The 20328-nt window shown below is 39.1% G+C and overlaps 1 protein-coding gene across 1 annotated transcript in view; it reads left to right on the forward strand.

Moving 5' to 3' along the window:
* Positions 1-20328, forward strand: part of LOC118117164 (cadherin-18) — a 147978-nt gene that overhangs the window by 8363 nt on the left and 119287 nt on the right. Inside the window, exon 2 of the mRNA XM_035169184.2 lies at positions 18800-20228. Coding sequence (XP_035025075.2) covers positions 19320-20228 — 909 coding nt within the window. The 5' untranslated portion in view covers positions 18800-19319. The remainder of the gene's footprint in view (positions 1-18799; positions 20229-20328) is intronic.

Consider the following 20328-nt stretch of genomic DNA (forward strand, 5'->3'; position numbering starts at 1 on the left):
GACAACTATCTCGTGGAATATCTTAAGTTCATGACACATATGTATTTGATTTTAAAATCTAAGGTCAGATATTTTAAAGTTTGAATCTCTGTAACAAAGAGCCAGTTCATCTTTGAGATATGGAGATGTTTCACCTACCCTCAGGGGACTCTGGATGTGAGGTCAGAACCGCAGGTGCGACAGTCAAATCCCTTCTTAAACCTTCCTTCTTCACACCTTTTGTGTCTCAAATGTGTCTGAAGATTTCTGTGACTTTGTCGGGCAGCGGTGCGGAGGCGAGAGAACAGCCGCGGTTTGACTTTCTCTCTCTGAGCCCGGACATTTTCTTCTCTCCAGTTTTTACACTTCTGTTTCTGTCACTTCTCACATGTACGGCCGAGTGCAACACCATGGATGTGTTCCAGGAGAGACTGTGTGAAAGTGTGCGTCGTTATGCCCATGTGCATCGCCCTTCTCTCTCTGGTACAGCAGGCTTCTTGCTCTGCCTTCAAGTGTGGCCCCTGTCTGTGAAGCTATAAAAAGACACATGAGGTCGGACAACAAGTTTTTTTTAAGACAAAAAATAACCGAATGAAACGGGACTCCAGAGAGAGCGAAACATCAAATACAGATATTACACTATTGCAACAGAAAGCCTGAGAAACACAGCAACAAGCATTTAAATGGGATAATGTCTAAGAGGTCTCTTTGTTGAGATTCCTACAAGATGTGGAGACTCAACTCCACTGCTGCTGCTATTTTTAACAATAAAGCGAAAAAGCATGAAACTCAATACCACATATTCCTAAGAGCAGACCAAGATCTAGCTGACGGACTTGTCTGTTTACATCAGCTGACTAACAAATGCAAAAAGAGTGCAGTGACGAAAGCTGTCACGTGGCTCCCATGTGGATCACACTCTGCCCGGTGGACACGGCAACAGGGAACGATCGTGTCAGCCCAGACACATTAAAGTCTCTGCTCGTGAGGTTTGTGATGGCGCATACGGTTTCTTTACTTCTCTATTTAGCATCACTGCACCAAATCACAACATACATTATCTCAAGGCACTTTACAGAGTAAGCTTTAGAACTTATAGTGTTATAGAGGGAAACCCACAATTCCCACTATAAGCAAACGCTCGATGACAGTGGAACGATAAAACGAGCCTCTTAGAAGATAGAAATCTCAGAAAGAAACAGAGTCAGGGTAGGTCATGTTACCAATAACAGTAGCAGCCATGGTAGAGTCATGATAATCATAAGAATATTAGAGAGTGTAAGAGCTTCAGATCTGATTCAATTCAGTTTGATGTGTATTGCACCACAATATACATTATCTCAAAGCATTTCACAGAGTAAGGTCGAGCCCTCACAGTCATATAGAGAAACCCAACAGTTCTTACCATTAGCAAACACTTTGGTGACTGTGGAGAGAACAAACTCCCTTTTAACTAGACTTAATGTGGGTGGCCATTTGCCTTGACCGGTCGGGGTGAGTGGATAAAAATGGGGAAGCGAGGAGAGAAGGTGAGAAAAGAAGGGAGAGAAGAGAGAGAGAGGGAGGGAGACCAGGAACAGCTGTGTAACCATCACCATCAAGCTCTGTCAGACTGGTTATTTCACAGAAAGTGACATTTTAATGAGTGACAATTATACATGCAATGTAATTATAAACGATAGTGGCACAAATTATTATTAATATTAAATATATATTAACAATATTAATTGATTGAGTATAGTGTCATATCTGGATCCTGCAGCTCATGAGAGAGAGAGAGAGAGAGAGACCTGACTATCAGCTTTATCAAAGTGGAACCTTTTAAGCTTAACCCTAAATGTAGTGATGGTATCTGCCTCCAGAGTGGGAGCTGGTTCCACAGGAGAAGAGCCTGGTAGCTGAAGGCTCTGCCTCCCATCCCACTCTTAGGAACCACAAGTGAGCCTGTGTCTGGGGAACAAAGTGATCTACTGGGATAATATGAGCTGGGGCTTGATTGTTAAAGGTTTTGTACAGAAGGAGAAGCAGTTTGAATTGCATGGTGAATCTTACAGGGGGAACCTTTAGCTGATGATTGCTTTTACAGGTCAAGTCAGTTTATTAAAAGGACATTATTAGAGTTTTTCTAGAAGTGATTTTTCTTGGACGAAGGTTGAAAGAAGTGTTGCGTATATGGTTGAATGAGATTGTATATACAGCACTATGAGCTTTTAGGTCACGGTGAGTACTTCATATTCAGCTCTACTGTGACTAGGCAGCCAATGGAGAGAGCTCTGGTTGGGAGTGATATACATGTAATCAAATCCTCTGGTTATAGTTATAGATTCCTGCAGCAGAACATGCCACACAGACCAAGAAAGTTAGCACTGATCAAGCTTTGATGAGACAAATGCATGGATCAGAGTCTTTGTATTGGATAATTAATGGGATGGACGGATTAATGCTTGAGATGGTGAAACTCTTGACAGTAGATGGGATACTTTCTTCTTTCTCTTTCACAATATGCAGCTAATTTGGTTTGACAGTTATATACCCTAAATAAATATATATATATATATATATATATATATATGGTAAAGTCTCGACCTTACTGTATAAAGTGCCTTCAGTTTGCCCTTTAGGCCACAAACAAAAATTCCGCTAATTGCATAAACAGTATATATAAATACAGTATACAAACAGAAACTTTTGTATACTGTTATTTCAGTAACTTGAACTAAATCCACTATTATGATTAAAAAAAATATTGTGACATTATTTAACATCAATTGATTTTTTTGGCCATATTATGTCAAATGCAATGCAGTTAATCTGTACATTAGATCAAAGCAAACAGTGAAATGCCATGTGAGCTTTCATCTGTAAGGACAGGATGATATAAATCAATGTTAGGCTGAGGTGCAAGAAACACTGTACAGTCGGCTTTATTAGCATCAGAGAAAGATCATGGTTTGGGTTCAAATAAAGACTTCCTCTTCATCATGACTACAGTAATGAGTCTGTGGTTAGGGTCAGGCAGTGCCTGTGCTGGCCTATGTTGACTGTCAACTGGAAATGAGAGACAAACAGCAGTCTCCTGTGAAAGTCCCACATTCATCGATCCATTTTCAACATCACCATTCCTCCCTTGTTTCAGACACAACTAATTATTCTCCATCTAAACATCTGACATTAATGATTCTGAATGAATGATGATATGATTATATCATTTTTTCTCAGAGAGCGGTTCAGAAATCAAGATCAAAGTTATCTTTACTGTCACTGCACAAGTACAATGAAATGTTGGATGGAGAAGTTGCAAGAGCCTATCGACCAGAAACCAGAAATTATAAAGTGTAAAATAAGTTATAAAAAAATATATATAATTAACAATAAGATGTAATTGCTCTCACCCTGCCCTCAGGAAGATGTTACAGGTCAATAAAACTCAGACCTCCAGACTCATGAACAGTTTCTATCCTAAAGCAATTCAAACCCGAAATCAATACTCAAACGAATGTTGAAATGAAAACTGCCTACTACACCCCAACTGCACAATAACTTCTGTGGACTGTGCAGTAATCATATGTGATCCAAGCACTTTATACACCTACCTGTTATGTCTGTATGTCTCTGTGTATGGTGAAATGTGTTTGGAATGTGTATGACTGTGACTTTTTCTATATTTGCATACGTTCCTCAGCACCTTATGGAGTGGCACTATACATTTAATTGTATCACCATAAAATACCAATAAAGGCTTTCTATTCAAATGTTATTCTATTCTAATTATATTTTGTTATACCTTTTATGTTGTGGTTTTAAAGGTCTAGAGATATGAAAAATATAAACATAAGGCAAAATATTCTATAATATATAACATTTCATTTCATGTGGTCGATTATAATTTAAAAAACTAGTACATACAAAGTACACAAGTATTTATATGGGTTAGGGTTAGGTGGCTAACATATTGTGTTTATCAGCTCTTTATCTTGTATTTATCACATTACACACAGCAGCCCAGACCTGACTCTAATATATTACTGTTGTGACAACCCATTGTCATACAGTGATTTGTCACAGGTCACTGACTCGTCACTGAACATGCATTCACTCAGATCTCATCCGTGTAGGGAAGAAGGAGCAGGATGGGATGCATCTTTGCTTTTCTAGGACATTTTCATGAATTCCATTATAACCCCGGAGTTGTTCGTGAGCAGTGGGTATACGTAAACACAGTCACGAGAGAAGAGAGCACATCTGAATGAGTGTATTAAGAGTAATGAGCTGTCAATATATCTAAAAAAGAAAGACATGAGTAGGTGTTTGTGTCTGTGTGCACTTCAATGCAACATATTTTTATAATATGCTGCTGGCTACAAGCAGGTCCCAGTGTTTTTGTTTTGCGCTCTAGCAGCATGCACTGTAACCACATCACAGGAACACTGAGCTGAATGAGGGCACAGCAAAACACAGACGGCACCAATTGTCACATTTTACAGCAAATGAGCACCATCAGGATAAAGTGATGATACGTGGTACATGCTAATTGTATCCTCAGTGGCTTTCAAAGCACTGAAAACCCTGTTTTCTTTCTGTTTATTTTTAAGAGTGAGTTATTTCACATGGGAGACTCCTGCTTCTCTTCTTTTTCTCTGTTCTCTCCTCACTGGTTCGCAGTGGGAGGAGCTCTGTTAGAAAAAGGCTCGTGTCAAACACTGAAGCTCTGTCACTCACAGCTGCAATCAAACTGGAATCGAATGCATTAGACGAGAACCTTTTGTGGGTTGTCTGATCATTTTTAATCAGATTAGACCGAGTCAAAGTCCCGATGTACTGGAGCAGCTTCCTTGGAGTTACTGGGCGGCAAACTATAAATCTCTAACTATTTAATAATACCCCAAAAATCTTTGTAACCTTAAGTGTTGCAAATGTTGTCATAAATATTTAATATGAGGGAGAAATATTTAAATGTTTAAGCCAAGTTTTTAGCATTTGTAACTTTTCCAAATTAACATGTCTAAAAACAACCAGACCTGTTTTTTATTTTATATTTTTTATGTTATAATTTCAAATGTTTCAAAGGTTTCCAAACATAGTGACATCTGTAAGGTAATCTGTGGATGACACCATCTAGCGATGTAGTTGTCTTCCAGAAGAGTCTGAAGTGGAGAATGATGAGCTTGATAAGGGGAATGAGAAGACCTTCTGCAACGGGAGTTTTCAAACATCACCGTCTGACCGGGTGATCATGAGCCTCTCTGCCTTGATCAGCTCCACCCTGTGTGTCGGCTTCAGTAAATGCTTTCCCGCACTCGTACCATCACTCGGTGTTGATGGCGTTCACCATGTTCTACTTGTTGTTTTGCATCAGAATTTTAAGTCTTTATACTGTGGATGTCCTGTCAAAGCCACCATCTGTTTCTCTGTCACAGACATCAAACCACAAACCCTGCAATAGATGCAGTTTTTGGAAAGAACAGGGATACTGTGATCTCGACGAGCTTTTTCGAAACTTCAACAAATTTAAGCAATCTACATCTACAAGAGTCCTGCTGGAATGTGCTTCGGTTTACTATCCCCTCACCATTCATCCATCCACCTATCTAACCACGCATCCTCATCAATCAGTGCCTCTTCGTGGACGGCCCTGCATGCTGATAGAGCAGCACTGTACCATACATTCAGCCCATTCATCCATCCAAATGACATGCATCCTTAAAATGGATGGAAATGTGCAGCATCCTGCTACATTTACTTGCAACAAAGTGTTCCCATACAGCGTATCAAGCATTAACACGGCTTGCACTTGGTAATTGCTGTTCTATAATCAAACGTATCCAGAGAACCTGGCGGTGTAAGTGCAAAAGACTGGCTGCAGACAGGGTGTAAAACATCAACTCACCGTCCACCCGCTTCACATTTGTTATGCCCAACACTGCAACAGACCACACATTTGCATTTAGAGCAAGAACGAGTAACTTAAAAGAAAAAAATCATATATATACTCTCACACAATAAGTCTCTGAAGCAACTGACACAAGAAAATCTTGGGAAATTAAAGGGATTTTAATGGGAAATTATTGTGTAGAGCCTGTTTTGGTTCTGAGGCCATTGATGCAAAACATTTTCTTAAATCTGCTCTGAGTGCAGCTTATTCTCAAAATAGAAGTAACATGCATTTAATGTACTCCGGCATATAATTAACCAACTGTGTTGATTTACTCTAAAGTCATGTGGTGACAGCAGAACAACGACCTACTATCAATTGTTTTTGTTAACCTTCATATGATATTGTAGTGTCTTTTCCACACTATTTACAGTGATGTCTTTGTTATTGAAAGTATAAATCCACTGTTGTGTTACATAATAAAGAGGTAATGGGCATCATATTTAGCAAACAGATGATCTGCGGTAATCTTTGTTGGTTTGGATGTTTGTGCTCAGGATTGGATTGGGGATCAAACATGAAGGATGGACTTCAGAGGGTGTCATTTTCAATCACTTATGTTCTGTTTGCTAGTTTTGGTTAGCAGTTGGACAATTCAGCGGCGCTCACAAGTGCTGGATGTGCTCCCCCTCAGCAGACCTACCAACATTCAGCCATCACAACAAAGACGGGTTTTTAAAGAATCCTGAGCCAATATTGCCCCTCTCAGGCAGAGACTCAACTGAGGGGCAGAGTAACAGGAGGTTCGAGGTCAATGAGGATTGTTTTTAAATCGCAAATCGTACAACGCTATCTAGTGGAGTCTCAGAATAAAGGTATAAGATGGGAATAAGCCTTATATGTCCATTTTCTGCCTGAAGGATAGGGAATAGAACAAAATACCAGTAATTTTACCAACATGAATATGACTAAATAACCATTTTGTCTCAAAATCGTACCCTTTTAAAACAACGTGCAGCCTAGAACAAAGATCTGAGTAGAATAGTCTATACTTCCTCTGAGAGATGGTAGAGGCATCTCTAATAGTAGATTGCCCATCTCTCCTCCATTTTGATGCTGGAGCTTTATTTAGACAATGGCTAGCTGTTACATAGGGACGTGAAGACAAGAGACATTCTATATGAGTTATATACTCACAGGTCACTGGTGGTGATTATATTGGTTTGAATGATGATATCGGTGAGATTACATTTTAAAAGTTACATTTTGGGTTGCTAAGCGGCTACCAGCATAGAACGAACAATGTATTTTGCATGTGGCAAATTATGACATTATGAAGTCATATGGCTTTCGTGTTTCAAATGACACTGAATTCAGCTTAGGGATGATCATCATTAACTGCTAAACTGTGAACTGACAACAAGTATTAATGGTACCATCTGAGAGGGTCTCACTGTTAACAGACTGTCAACAGACTCCCCAGCATGTGGACATGTTGCTATGTCTGAATAAAAAAACAGTAGACAAGCTGTCTGCTGTGCTGAGGACTGAGGAAGGCCCGGCCTGTTTACAAGGACGGTTGATTACAGTGATTGTCTGCTGAACGTGCATGCTGTGTGCTCTTATGCACTCCAGCGTGACCCCCCCCCCATCCCCGTCGCAGGAACAAGCACAGTAAAAGCTGATTGTTGCCAGGTTCTGACAGCCGGGAAAATTAAAAAACTTTACGGATGTTTTGACAGTTCACTAGCATGGCAGGATTCCTCCCACTGCTGCCTATGGTTAGTCCGACTGTGACAGACGGGAAACCAATGTGTTTGTGAGAGAGAGCAGGGACAGAGCAACAGCTGCACAGTGAATACTATACACAGTCGGGCAATTAAACATTGGCACAAAACACTAAGTTATAAATGTGTTATGTTGTTATGGGAAGTATAAAAATGTTTTGATCATTATAAAACTGTGTTGGGACAAATGGAGCTATTGCAGTTAATTGCCATAGTGGCTGTTAATGTGAGACACTCACTGGCCCGTTGGTCAGTTTTATTCAGTTGTATCTGTTCACATCAGCTGCAGATGTGTCATGACTTTGTGAATCGTCATGTTCTATTGTTTGTGCTGCCTTTTGTACATGCAAAAATATACTTTTTTCTTTTTTAAGTTGTTCTGGTATTTCTTTTAATATCATAAACAGTGGTCCATATTAAATAGAACATTTTCAACTTGCTGGTGAATGGTAAATGGTTGATTAACGAGTGTTGGCTGTCAGTGAGAATTTTTTTTTTTTTTAAATGTAGCTGGTTATCCACTCGGAATAATGAATGGTTTCAGCACACCGACAGGCAAACATTAAATATAAATGTGACTCAAAGCTGCGAATTAAACAATGTGCCATGTAATGAGCCTCATTCAATCATATTTACATTTTACACTTGAATTAACTGCCGAGCACAAAGGACATTAGCAACTGTCTGCAAGAAACCTGCGAGCCAAGTTTCATGTTTAAATATAATTTCAAACTCACGCTCTCATTGAATGAAAGTATTTGCTGCGCCGTCCTTTACAAATCCTTTCAATAGTCAATACAATGTGTAAATATTTCCACTGCCTTTCCGTCTACCTGAAGCCTTTTCTGCAGTTATGGCTGTCTTCGCCCCCTCTGCTGCCGCGTTATGAAGATACAGTATTTACCTTTTAGGTTTCAGTGCATTTCACACACTTTCTTTATCTCCTTTCATGTATCTGAAGCTTCACTGCCAGTACCAGCGTTGAGCTGCACAGCAGGCTCTGAAAGCTCCCACAGGCAAACCATTCCAGGTGTCTTGTGGTTCTGGGGTCTGTATTGTAATTTTACAGTATACATCAGTCGGAAACTGCTGAATGAATCATTTAGTGAGGTGGTGGGAGAATAAGGATAAGTCTGGCAACGCCGCTGTTTCACAGTTACTACAGTCCTGCATCATGCATTGCTGGTTCTAACATATTTTTAAGTGGATTACACAAGTAAGTCTGATTGTGTGAATTAACCTTCACCACAGGAATGAAAACCACAACCCTGAAAGTGTGTGACTTATCACCTCGAGTAAAGGAGTGTGTGAAAGGAGAAGGATTAGAAAAAATTGATGAGCATAACTATTATGTATGTTGATAGAAACCTTGTTGTTATTCAAGTCACAGCCCCAGCCTTCCTTCTGAGGTCCGCTGTGTATTCCCCTCCAATTAGCATCATAATTAGCAACATTGGATGCTAATCCATGGCTAATTGGTTTTGATAGATCTCTAGAAACCAAAAGAAATTGTGTCACAGCCTCTGCCCTTGGATTGCAGCAGAAGGGTGGTTTCGTCTACTGTTTTCTATCTTGCTGTTCATGGGACGCATCACTTCAACTACAGTTCATTATTGTAAATACATTAGACTCCAACAGCTTTATCTCAGCCAATTTGTTTCCATCTTAATGTGTTAACCCGTTCAGGATTGCTGGAATCTGCATATGTACAACTTGCTTTTCTTCTTTGTGAGTAATTGTACTTTAAATGTGAACGTGATTGATTTAATTCGTATAGCTGGAAGAATCCTCTGTTCTCTCATTCTGTAACACACACACACACACAGATTACCCTTGCTAGGCCTCTATGTCTCAAGACAGTACTTTGGGTCCTGTTTTTTTCACGCTCTTTGGCTGTGAATTGTTTCTGCTCCAGAAGGCTGTAGAATAGTCTCATCCAGGGGAACGTGATACAGCAGCAGTTCCTGAAAGTGGATGTTTTTGCCATTGCAAAGCCAACTTTTCTGAACTTCCCTCACAGAAAAATGATAAGATACAGTGCACTATCCAGGGTGACGGGTGGTGAAGCAGATACCTTTTGTCCAGATGAAATTCAGTTAATCCAGCATGTTTCTTGGAATCACTAAAATAACCACAATGAAGATTTCCCTATGTTTGTTTGTTGTTTCAGTATGTACCTGGACATCTTTCCAAGTAAACCCAATGCTGATGTCAATTAAAACCAATAGCAAACATTTTAGGGCTCTGATATCAAAAACAAAACCATGACATTTCAGCTCTCTTGGTCCCACTGGTCATACCAGACAGAACCTGTGCTGATATTTGCTCCAGCAGATATGCATCTCTCCCCTCATCATGCTGTTCTATGTAACACACATATTTTAGCATGAAACCGTAAGTTGACAATACCCTGTGGTATGTTTCCAGCGTCCTGGGTGGTTAGAAATACATTTTTGTGGGAACTAGGCATTTTTGTGTTTGATACATTTCACATCTACTTGACTCCCCCTTATATAATCTTAATCTTAGAGGCTTACTTTAGTCACTTAACAGCCCAAGACCCCCTGGGCTGCAAGTCAATATGTGTGGTCAGCAAAAGATTAAACTGCAATCATTAGCAAAATTACATTCTGTGGATTTTGTTTGCTTGTTGTTGTTTTTTAATTGCTGCAATGAATGTTCAAGTGGATGGTTTGGAACCCAATGTTTATGAATTTTAAACCAGAAAACATGATTTACATCGACAATCACTGCTTAATTTGGACAATAGGCAAGTTCTTACAGCTGCCAAGTAGTTTACAGTGGTAGAAGTATGTCAACAGTATTGAATATGACTCTGCTTTGTATGAGTCTTATAGGAACGCATTTGCCAACAACCACTTTTGTCATCTAGCTTCCAGGATGTATTGGAATGTTCCAATGTTTTTTAAAGCTTCACTCTCTGCAGTACCTTCACATGGCAACTACAATGTAATTAAAAGTATTGTCCAACATCTTTGACCACATGTAGTGTATTCCAGCAATGTTTTGTTTGTTTTTGTGCACAAATATACAGGCCAGCATGTGGTGGGTATCATTGGCAGCAGGGGATGTGTATGCTATGGAAAACTACCGTCTGTGCAACACATAATTATTAGATGTATACACGTAAAAATGTATACATCTAATTAACTCATAATTTCTATATGATTCTGTTCAACCTTCATCACAACCCATCAAACCAGGCCCCATTATCTGCAGAAGCAGTTACATTCCACTGTAGCCAATGCAGCTTACCTCAACATACAGTACGTAGATGACTAGCCGCTTGGCATTATATGCATCAGTAATCTTCAGGTCATGTCACTGTTATACGGGTGATATGAAACAGGCTCAAAGCTGAAAACCCTGATGCTAAGCTCTCCTTTCCTGGTTTGAATACAGGATGGTGGATTGCTGAGACTGACCTCTTCCTCTTCTCAGCAGGTAATGAGAGGGCCAGTCAGAGAAGCCAAGTTATCACAGTTTGCAGTGTTTTCATTATCTAACCAGCGCTATTTAGTGCATGCTCTCTCTCACTACCGCAAGCTATGACTTGCTCACACTATGGTCCATAACATTGTTACTATCGACATAGTCAGTCAGACCTCATAGTTTCAGCTGCAGTTGTGGCATGCAATGAAATTATTTCTCTCACACAAGAACTTGTATTTCACTCTTACAATTGTGTACCTGTCACTCAGAATCTATTGCATGTGGAAGTGACCTTCGTGAACCTGCATGTGCATCCCGTTACCCCCATAAATAGAATTAATTCTGTGGGAAACGTTGAGTTTGGATAATGTCCACAGGTGAGATCTTAATATTCTTTTCGTGGACACCTGCCTGACTCTTATCTTTTTCTTGTTTTATCTACATTTTCTTTTTCTGCTATCCTCTATTGATGTCATTGTCAGAAGACAAATAGATTATTAAATATCCAGGTCGAGTTTTCTTCCTTCTTTTAGTCAATAATTCAATCAATAATATAATAACTGTCATTTATAAAGCACTTTTCAAGGTATCCAAGGCCACTTTACAGAAATAGTTGTTCCCAATGTTGAACAGCTTTTTCATTGACTTGAGGCTGCTTGAAGCACAAGCAGTCCTGTTTTATGCTCAGCACATGGCCAGTAATTGTGTCTGCAAAGAAAACTGAAAACCGCCACTGAAGACGATGGAGTGAAAATGATTTTGCTGGCATTTGGATCTTGGGGCCACCGGGGCTGGAATCCTTGTTGGTCTCTACCCCTGAGCCTTTTTGGTCAGTGCCCATTGAAAGTGGAGATATTTTGCATCCCTGGTTCACATATCTTTCTGAAGTTTTTAAGGTGAATTTTACAATGTAACGTTATCAAAATAAGTCAAGTTTGACTTTCCCATACAGACTAGAGCCACAACAATGAACTGAAGCTCATACTGGCCTCAAGTAGGGGGTCCTCTGTTACAAAGTGTTGGTACCTGATTATTTGGTATCCCAAAACAACAAGTTAGTATCTTTCAGATTACTACAACCTCTGAAGATGCAGAGGTGGAGCAGTGGATCAGTATAACTACTGTTTTAATGGAACACATTCCTGTGAGATGAAAAGGTACTAACAGGGTCATAATAAGAAGAAGATTAATTAGTTCATTGTTGTTGCAAATATTCATTTCTTGTTCACCAAAGGATTTCAAATTAAACAGGCTCCTAAATGAGGCGTGCTGTCGGTATCTGCCCTTTTCAGTCTCTAGCATTTTTTATTATATATACTTAAGAAAGACTGCAGGAATAAAGTCTAAATTCTATCACTCCTACCTTAGATATCTGTTTCCTTTGACAGTGTGACTGCACATAGACCACATATAGATTGTGTTCTATCTGTGGTGTCGGCAACAGCCAGAAGAACAATGCACAGGGGCTGGAGTCCTCCATGAGCAACATCATCGAGGGACCCTCAGGGCCGGCTGGTCTTGATAATGTGGGGAGCGCATGCTGCATTCTCATTGGACTCTCCCCAGCCTGACAAGTGTCCTCAGTCTGAAACACCCTTCTAAACTGTTCAAACTCTTTAACATTGATTCTAAAATTTACCAACCAGTCCATCACATTTGCTAGTTAGATAATTACACATGGCTGCTGACCTAACAGCTTGTCTCTTTTTACTTTGTACCCCATGAAACATTGTGCGCTCACACTATTCATGCTTCCTGTTGTTTTGTATAGATTTATTTAGAAGATCATAGTTTAATGGACTATGCTTATGAAAGGACCATTGAGCTGCACTTCGAACTGTCATGAGTGTCTTTTCAACGGTTTGTCGAATTGAAAGTTGTTCTAACTGGGTACTGTTTATGTGTGTTCTAAAATGAACTTTTCAAACACTACAGGATCAAATTCTGTTTTTGCAAGAGCCTGAGGTGTCTTTCTAGTTTGGCTTACTGTGTTAACATGTTTAAATTCAAACCATCTTCAAATGCTGTATTTAAGGACATTAGTGATACAAACAACAACTGTTTTGTTTTCAGTTCTCTTACTGAATTATTTAATTTAGATTTGATGCAATATACACAGAAGAAGAGTTGGTGAAATAAAAAGGTTAAAAATGAACGATTACAACTAATAAAACTAAATAATTTAGCTCATGCTGACTTTACCGTTGCCGTATATTGTTTTATTTTCCCAATGAAGTATTGGTAATATATTTTTGCTGCCTTTAACTAAAGAGACTGACTTAATTGTCACATTCATAATATGATCAATTGTGTTTTAAAAAGTGCTACTGCAACACAATAAAACATGGATCTAACCACACACACAATAGTCCTCATTAAACATGTTTAGCAGAGCCAGCAGTTGTATGTGTTTATAGTTCATCTGTCAGTGATGTGTCGTCGGAGCAACTTCTACTGTGACAGCTATAAACAGGGAGATCGCATGAATTTAGGTGCTACAAAAACGGCTCCCAAAAGGAAAGTGGTCACTGTCGGGTTTTATAACAGACGATCAGACTGAACAGCGACCTGTATGAAGAACCTGAGGCTGCAGGTTTTTTCAAGTGAAAAAATGTGTTTAAAATGAACAGAAACTTTTTACTTTCGACTTACTAACTCCACGGGAGGTTATGATAAGGCTAAGGTTAAGGAAGGGTTGAGGCACACTGGCAGTGAAAGCTGCCATTGGACGTAAATCTTGAGGTGCTGAATTGTCTAATATTGACAATTTACAGGGTTGGAATCCTGTAGATCCTCTTAAGAGGCAAGGCAAGGATAGGTACATTTATTTGACTAGCACAACAAGGCAATTCAAAGTGCTTTACATAAAATACAAAAGGCATCATGACAAATTTTTAAAGCAACATAAGACAATACAAAAAAGCATTTAAAAAAGAAATTAATAGATAAATACAATATGAATAGAATCAATAAATAGAATAAGAAATAAAAGAGTAATTATTTGATTTAATAAAAAGCTGTGGCAAACACGGAAAGACTTCGGCATTGATTTAAAAGAACTAAGATTTGGAGCTGAAGTGCAGTTCACTGGGAGCATGTTATGCAAAAGGTGGAGCATAACAGGGCTAAGTCTACTCACAGTCTGGAGTTACACGATGTAACCCAGCTGATTTTTTCTATTGTCCATTCTCCTTTCAAATTAATAATCCATGGGCACTAAGTACACAGGGTTTTCTCTCTTATTACAGCCTATTAGATCTATGAAGCTTCAGCGTGATCTTTCTGTACATATAATGCTGCCTGACTCCTGAGCTGTCAAAGTCATTCATGTAATTGCAGTAGTATGGCAGCTCTGTGCATTCGTAGGAACATGTATAATGAGCTCAGACCGAATGGCTGGCATCAAAGGGACTTGAGAAAAGCAGGTGGAACGTTGTATTATCCTCCAGAGATAAATGATTTATTGATTGATTGATAATGTGTTTACCCAGAGAGAGAGCAATGCTTGTTTTTAATATTTGAAGAGCTGTAATTTATTAATGTGCTCAAATTGAAACCGTTTTTCGGTTACAAATTTATTGTATACAGTGTATCTGCTGTTTTGCATCAATAAAAGAGAAATTCCAGCATTTCTGTTAATGGAGATGTTGTTTAAATTCTACCAAGGACACTGGTTTTCTGAGCCTTGAGGTATCATTAGTAAATCATTAGTCACAATCAAATAAATAGACCAATTAATTTCAAAATCCACCAACCCAATCCATTTTAATATGGCAGTGTATTAATATTGAAAGGGCCGAGTAAACAGCTTATATGTGATAGTTTCAAAAATAATCTCCTCCAGTACAAGGAGGCCCTCCATTAATATCATGTATTACATATCCACATGGTTTCTGGCACAAATAGCTCCTTAGCGCAAGTTAATGTATTCTCACTCTTTCTCGTGCTCATTTCATTATAAATCAATTACAGGTCTCACAAAACAGAGACAGAGGAAGAAATAAAAAGAGGAATCATTTCAGCAGAGGCTTCCGCAGCCAGGCTCCGTCACTGATGAAACAGTTATTGCTTGCATATTGTCTGTGCCCTATTTCTACATCTACATGCTTGCACATGAGGATGGTACAGCTGATAGGTGAAGTGATTTCAACTGAAAGTCCTGTAAAAACACAGACAGAGCATTTTGACAGGTGGATTTGAAGCTTTTGTCAGATGCTGTTATCAACTTTCTTCTCTGCTTGAAGTATGCAAATGTGCTCATTGTTAGAAGAGAAGACAAAAATCTGGATTGAACAAGTGGGTAAGTTAGTTTGCAGGAGAGTGGAAAAACTCAGTGACAGACAACGGTATATGTAAATCACAGTTCTTTAAAGGCGCTATTTGATACAAACTTTAGCATTGTTAATTTGAATTGGCAGATGTATACATGTAATTTCAGGGTCAAACTTCAGTTTGTTACTCACCAAGAGACTCTAGTCTCCATCAGGGCTAACTCACAATAATGGCAATACTCTTGATTTGCTCTAAGTATTGATAACTTATTAGTGTCTGATCACACGTTTTTTACACTGTTTGCAACGCCAGGACCCAATTCAATGCATGGCCCATTGTCACACTCCCAACAGCAACAGTTGTGCAGACAAATTTGCAGATGTCTTTGCCAGGAGAAAGAATATGGCTTCCCCTTACCACATCAGTGACTTTGTGTGTTCCTATGCTACAATGTTTGTCATCGTAATGTCATTGCCCAACTGAAAAATGGATGAACAATAAGATACACTGTCTTAAAAGAGAGTGAAGAAAGGTGGAAAAACACTGAAGTGAGGTTCAATCATTTACATAAAGGAACCATGTTCATGATAAGATGGTGAAGCTTGCTTCTCCCTGTTTTACACCCTGTTTTGGTCGTCAGGATGTAGATTAAACTATTGCCTTCATGTACTCCTGGGGTTGACTGCCTAGCCCATGTTTTTTTATTGTGCAAGTTTAGCACATCGTTTCAAGAATTCAGTCATTGTCTACCAAATGCTTCCCCATCTAGCACTCTTGACATATTACAACCTCTCTTTTTAAAGATGTTTTTAGTTCTTTATGTAGTAGTATTTAAAGCACACCAGTTTTCAACCACTCTTAAAAAAACAGTCACTGTCAATCTACATCCAAACTTCTTTTAATTTGTACAATCTTTGAAAAAGCAATATATAACTTTTACAGGCCCTGGACCAACAATGAAATCCAGTCTAGTTTTCAGGGTAAAATAAAGAAAACTGCTTTGCTCGTGGTTTCAAATGATAATATAATATAATGTGTGCCAATGCAAGGGCAGCCATTGACACTCTTGACCACTCAATTCTTCTTAGTATACTTGGAGGTATACCAGGGACTTCCCTTGACTGGTTTGCCGTCTATTAGTTGGAGAGGAGTTTTTCTGTGGCCACTGCTTATTATGTCTCTTCACATGCTTGGCTGAAATGGGGTGTAGCCCATGGCTCAATATTTGGTCCTATTCTTTTCTCCTTGCACATGCTACCATTTACTCACGTAATTTCCTGATTTTAGTGACTTTCTTACTGCTGTTATGCATATATATTTATACTCTTCCATTTTTATTTTTTTTGTAAACTTTGTATGGCTGTAGGACTGTAAGATAGCTGTAAAGGACAGGATCTCAGCTAACTTCCTCCAACTTCACAATAGCATCCTCATCATATACCTTAAGAGCCTTTCTAAGCAAACAAAACAACAGTGTGTTGATCTTTTTGCAGAAAATGTTCAGTAAACCCAGAAAAATCCAATCCTGTTTCCTCTAACCAAGAAACAAACTTGAGCGTTGTGTAACCGCTAAGCCCTGGATCTGCTGAATGGTTGTCGGTTGTCTGTTGTTCACACTGGCAATGTGCAGAGCTGCAATGTGAGGTTTCTGGTATGATTACTGTGTTTCCTCAAATAAAGGTATGTAGAGGGCGGACTCTACGGTACAAAGCCGTTCATCTCCTGGTCCCATACATAACAATAAAAACCTTGTTAACACAAATGAATGTAGTCAGAAATGCAAGAGTGCTTTACTTTGTAACAGGAACAGGAAGTGTTGCAAATATTTATGTTGCGACATATTCAACAGATAGTGGTCACTGTCCATTCTGCTGTGAACCATGAGCAGTACGCGGAGAAAACAGCCTTGATTCTCTAGAAGAGCAGCGCAGCTCATGCAGCCAGTGTGCATTACTTACGTATGATTCAAATAGGCTCAGCTTGATAGCAGAAAGGACAGGTTCATCTAAAAATTACATATTTATAGTGTGTATCTGAACTTTTCTTTATCTAGAGAAACTGACATGTATTATTATAGGATATTTTGTGAATTGATTTGAAATAATGAGTCTGTGAATGGCTGTGGACAAGGTTACAATTAGGCTTGTATCTAATTAAGGTACATTTATTTATAATCAATAATACACGACATTGTTAATATGTGAACATTTGATGAGATCATTTTTAACAACACTACCTGTCAGTCTAAGACTTCACACTTCAACATTTGATGGATAGCCATTGCCTTTTTTTGACAGCTATTGCATGGATACTCTGGAAATTTGGTACAGAAAGTCAAGGTAATTCAATGTAGAATCTATCAGTACAGCCTCACAGAGAATTGTGGTTTATACGAAATCATCTCTCCTGTTTATGAATATAATGTTTCAGCTCACTCGCACTGACAGTTTTCACTCTTTAAATTACTCCAATCATCTATAAAGGTGATGGGTCCCACTGAATTCTCATGGGACTGGAGGATAATCAAATTGTGTTGTTAGGATTAAGATAGGATGGGAACGGCAGCTGGCAGGGCTCATGAAGACACTTCCTACATTAATGTCCAACCAATTCAGCATTGCTTGTTTAGCTAAACCCGTCGGTCTTACATTAACTTTTTGGTTCAGTCACAGCACTCACACAAACAATGTTTCCGAAAAACAACTTTAAGAAGTCTGCAATAAACATTGAAATCAGTGACCAGCCAGTTAAGAAAGTTGAACAGAGGACTGATATAAAGCAAAAAAAAATGAATGTTGGACTTGACAATGTTAGGTATGCTGTGTCTGTCTTGTTTTGCAGAATCTTTTATTCATTTTTTTCCTTGCATTTAAATATGACCTTCCATAAATCGACATTATCTTCTTTAATAAGTGTTACATTACATTACATTACATGTCATTTGGCAGACGCTTTTATCCAAAGCGACTTACATTAAGTGCATTCATCATCTATGAAGGGCCATTTAGGGGTTCAGTATCTTGCCCAAGGACACTTCGGCATGCAGATGGGGAAGACTGAGGATTGAACGACCGCTCTACCCCTCAGCCACAGCCGCCTCTGTGTTGGCTTTGATGCTTGGTCTGCTTTAGAAAAACAAGTTTCCACTCTGAATGACAGTTGCATGATTATTTATTTGTTTATTTTAAGCAACATTGCTGAGTGATAGAATTTCTTGAAATTAGTCTTCTATAGATAATCGACTATCACCGAGATTTTCAAAGACAAAGCAACTATATAACATTACATTACATTTTATTTAGCTGATGCTGTAACTTGTTGTATTCAAGCAGAAACTTTTTATTTTACTTTATTGATTTTATTTTTATTTGTCAGATTTCAGGGGCTAGGATTAACTCTGATTGATTGATTTTCTTTTCTTCTTTCTTTCATTCAGGAAAGAAGACATTTGATGAGCCCAGACCCAACCATCTGCACCTGACTTTTGTTTTCAACATCAAAATACACTTCTGGCAGATTTTGGCCAGAAGAGATATTGCTGTGTTGAAGCACAAGTACACTATGGACTTAAGTTGTACCTACTTGGATCTTAATTTTACTTTTGGACAAAGGCTGTTTCTAGTCTGAACTTCTCATTAAAATCCAAATGGACTTCATGGGTATGAACAACGTTAGGAGGAAGAAAATGAAACCTCAAATTCCAAGTAACATCTAATGTCCACACATATTTTGAGTTGTGAACCAGATTATGGAGTTTGTTTTTATTTTTCTGAGGGAACTGTATGAAATGATTCTTTGGACTGCACCATGTGGGCATTCCTGGATACGCTGCACTGGAAAAAGGACTGCAAACCTGAGGGTTTGAGTGTATTTGTGGGCGTGTTTGTGTATGCCCTAGGTGGTCTGACACAGTGGAGGTGAGAGGGGAACACATTTCCAGACCATTTTTCTTTACAATGAGAGTTCCAGCCAGTGCGGCTGCAGTTTCCTGTCTTTGTCCTCTGGTGGTCTTCCTATGTGTTGTCTCCCAGAGTTGTTATGGGACCCGGGTCAATCTGAGCCCTCACACAAACCCCAACCTGTACCCAAACCAGAGACTGATATCAGTACCTGAACCAACCCCAATCCCAAGCAAAAGTCCTGACAAACATAAGACTGCTCTGATGCCCAGCCAACCCTTGAGCTCTGCCAAATATGTCTGGAGCAAGTTTCAGTTAAAGCCAAGACTTGATACTATGTTCTATCTCACAGACACCCATATGCCTAACCAGCCCAACCTTCTGTCAGCAATCTCTCAGGCTGCATCAAGCTCAAACACTAGACTCAAACACGGTTCTGATTCAAAGCAAGGGTTGCCATACAAATCAACATCTCAGCAGGTGGCAAGACACACCTTGAACAATCCCAAGCAAGCTTCAAACATCAACTCCAAAACCGTACCAAAACCAAGGCTTGGATCTTTGTTTCAGCCTAAGCCTAAGGCAGGTCCCAAGGTGACTGGGCCTAAGACTAATCCTGATTCAGTCCCCAGCACTAAATTATCTTCAATTTTCAGTCCTAATCAAAGGTCCAACACATCTGATAGGATGAGCCCAAGCACCTCCTACAATACCAGCCCAGCTTCGCTATCCAATCCCAAGTCTAATTCCAAAGTCAGACCTTCTTCGCAAACAAATACAAATGCAAAATCGGACGCAAAGATCACCCCCTCAATCTCCAGAACAGCCACCAGAGCACAAAGGAACCAGACCAAGTTGTTGGACACAGACAAGGATCCTCACCATCGGCCCAAGAGGGGCTGGATCTGGAACCAGTTCTTTGTTCTAGAGGAACATATTGGACCTGAGCCTCAGTATGTCGGAAAGGTAAGATATCTTAATTTTTCTACTTTGCAACCAGTAGATCTATTTTCCCTTTTTTCTTTTTAGAACATGTCTTGATCATTAATCAAGTACTTTTTTTACA

This window comes from Hippoglossus stenolepis, chromosome 11 (assembly GCF_022539355.2).
Source record: "Hippoglossus stenolepis isolate QCI-W04-F060 chromosome 11, HSTE1.2, whole genome shotgun sequence".
NCBI classification, from domain to species: domain Eukaryota; kingdom Metazoa; phylum Chordata; class Actinopteri; order Pleuronectiformes; family Pleuronectidae; genus Hippoglossus; species Hippoglossus stenolepis.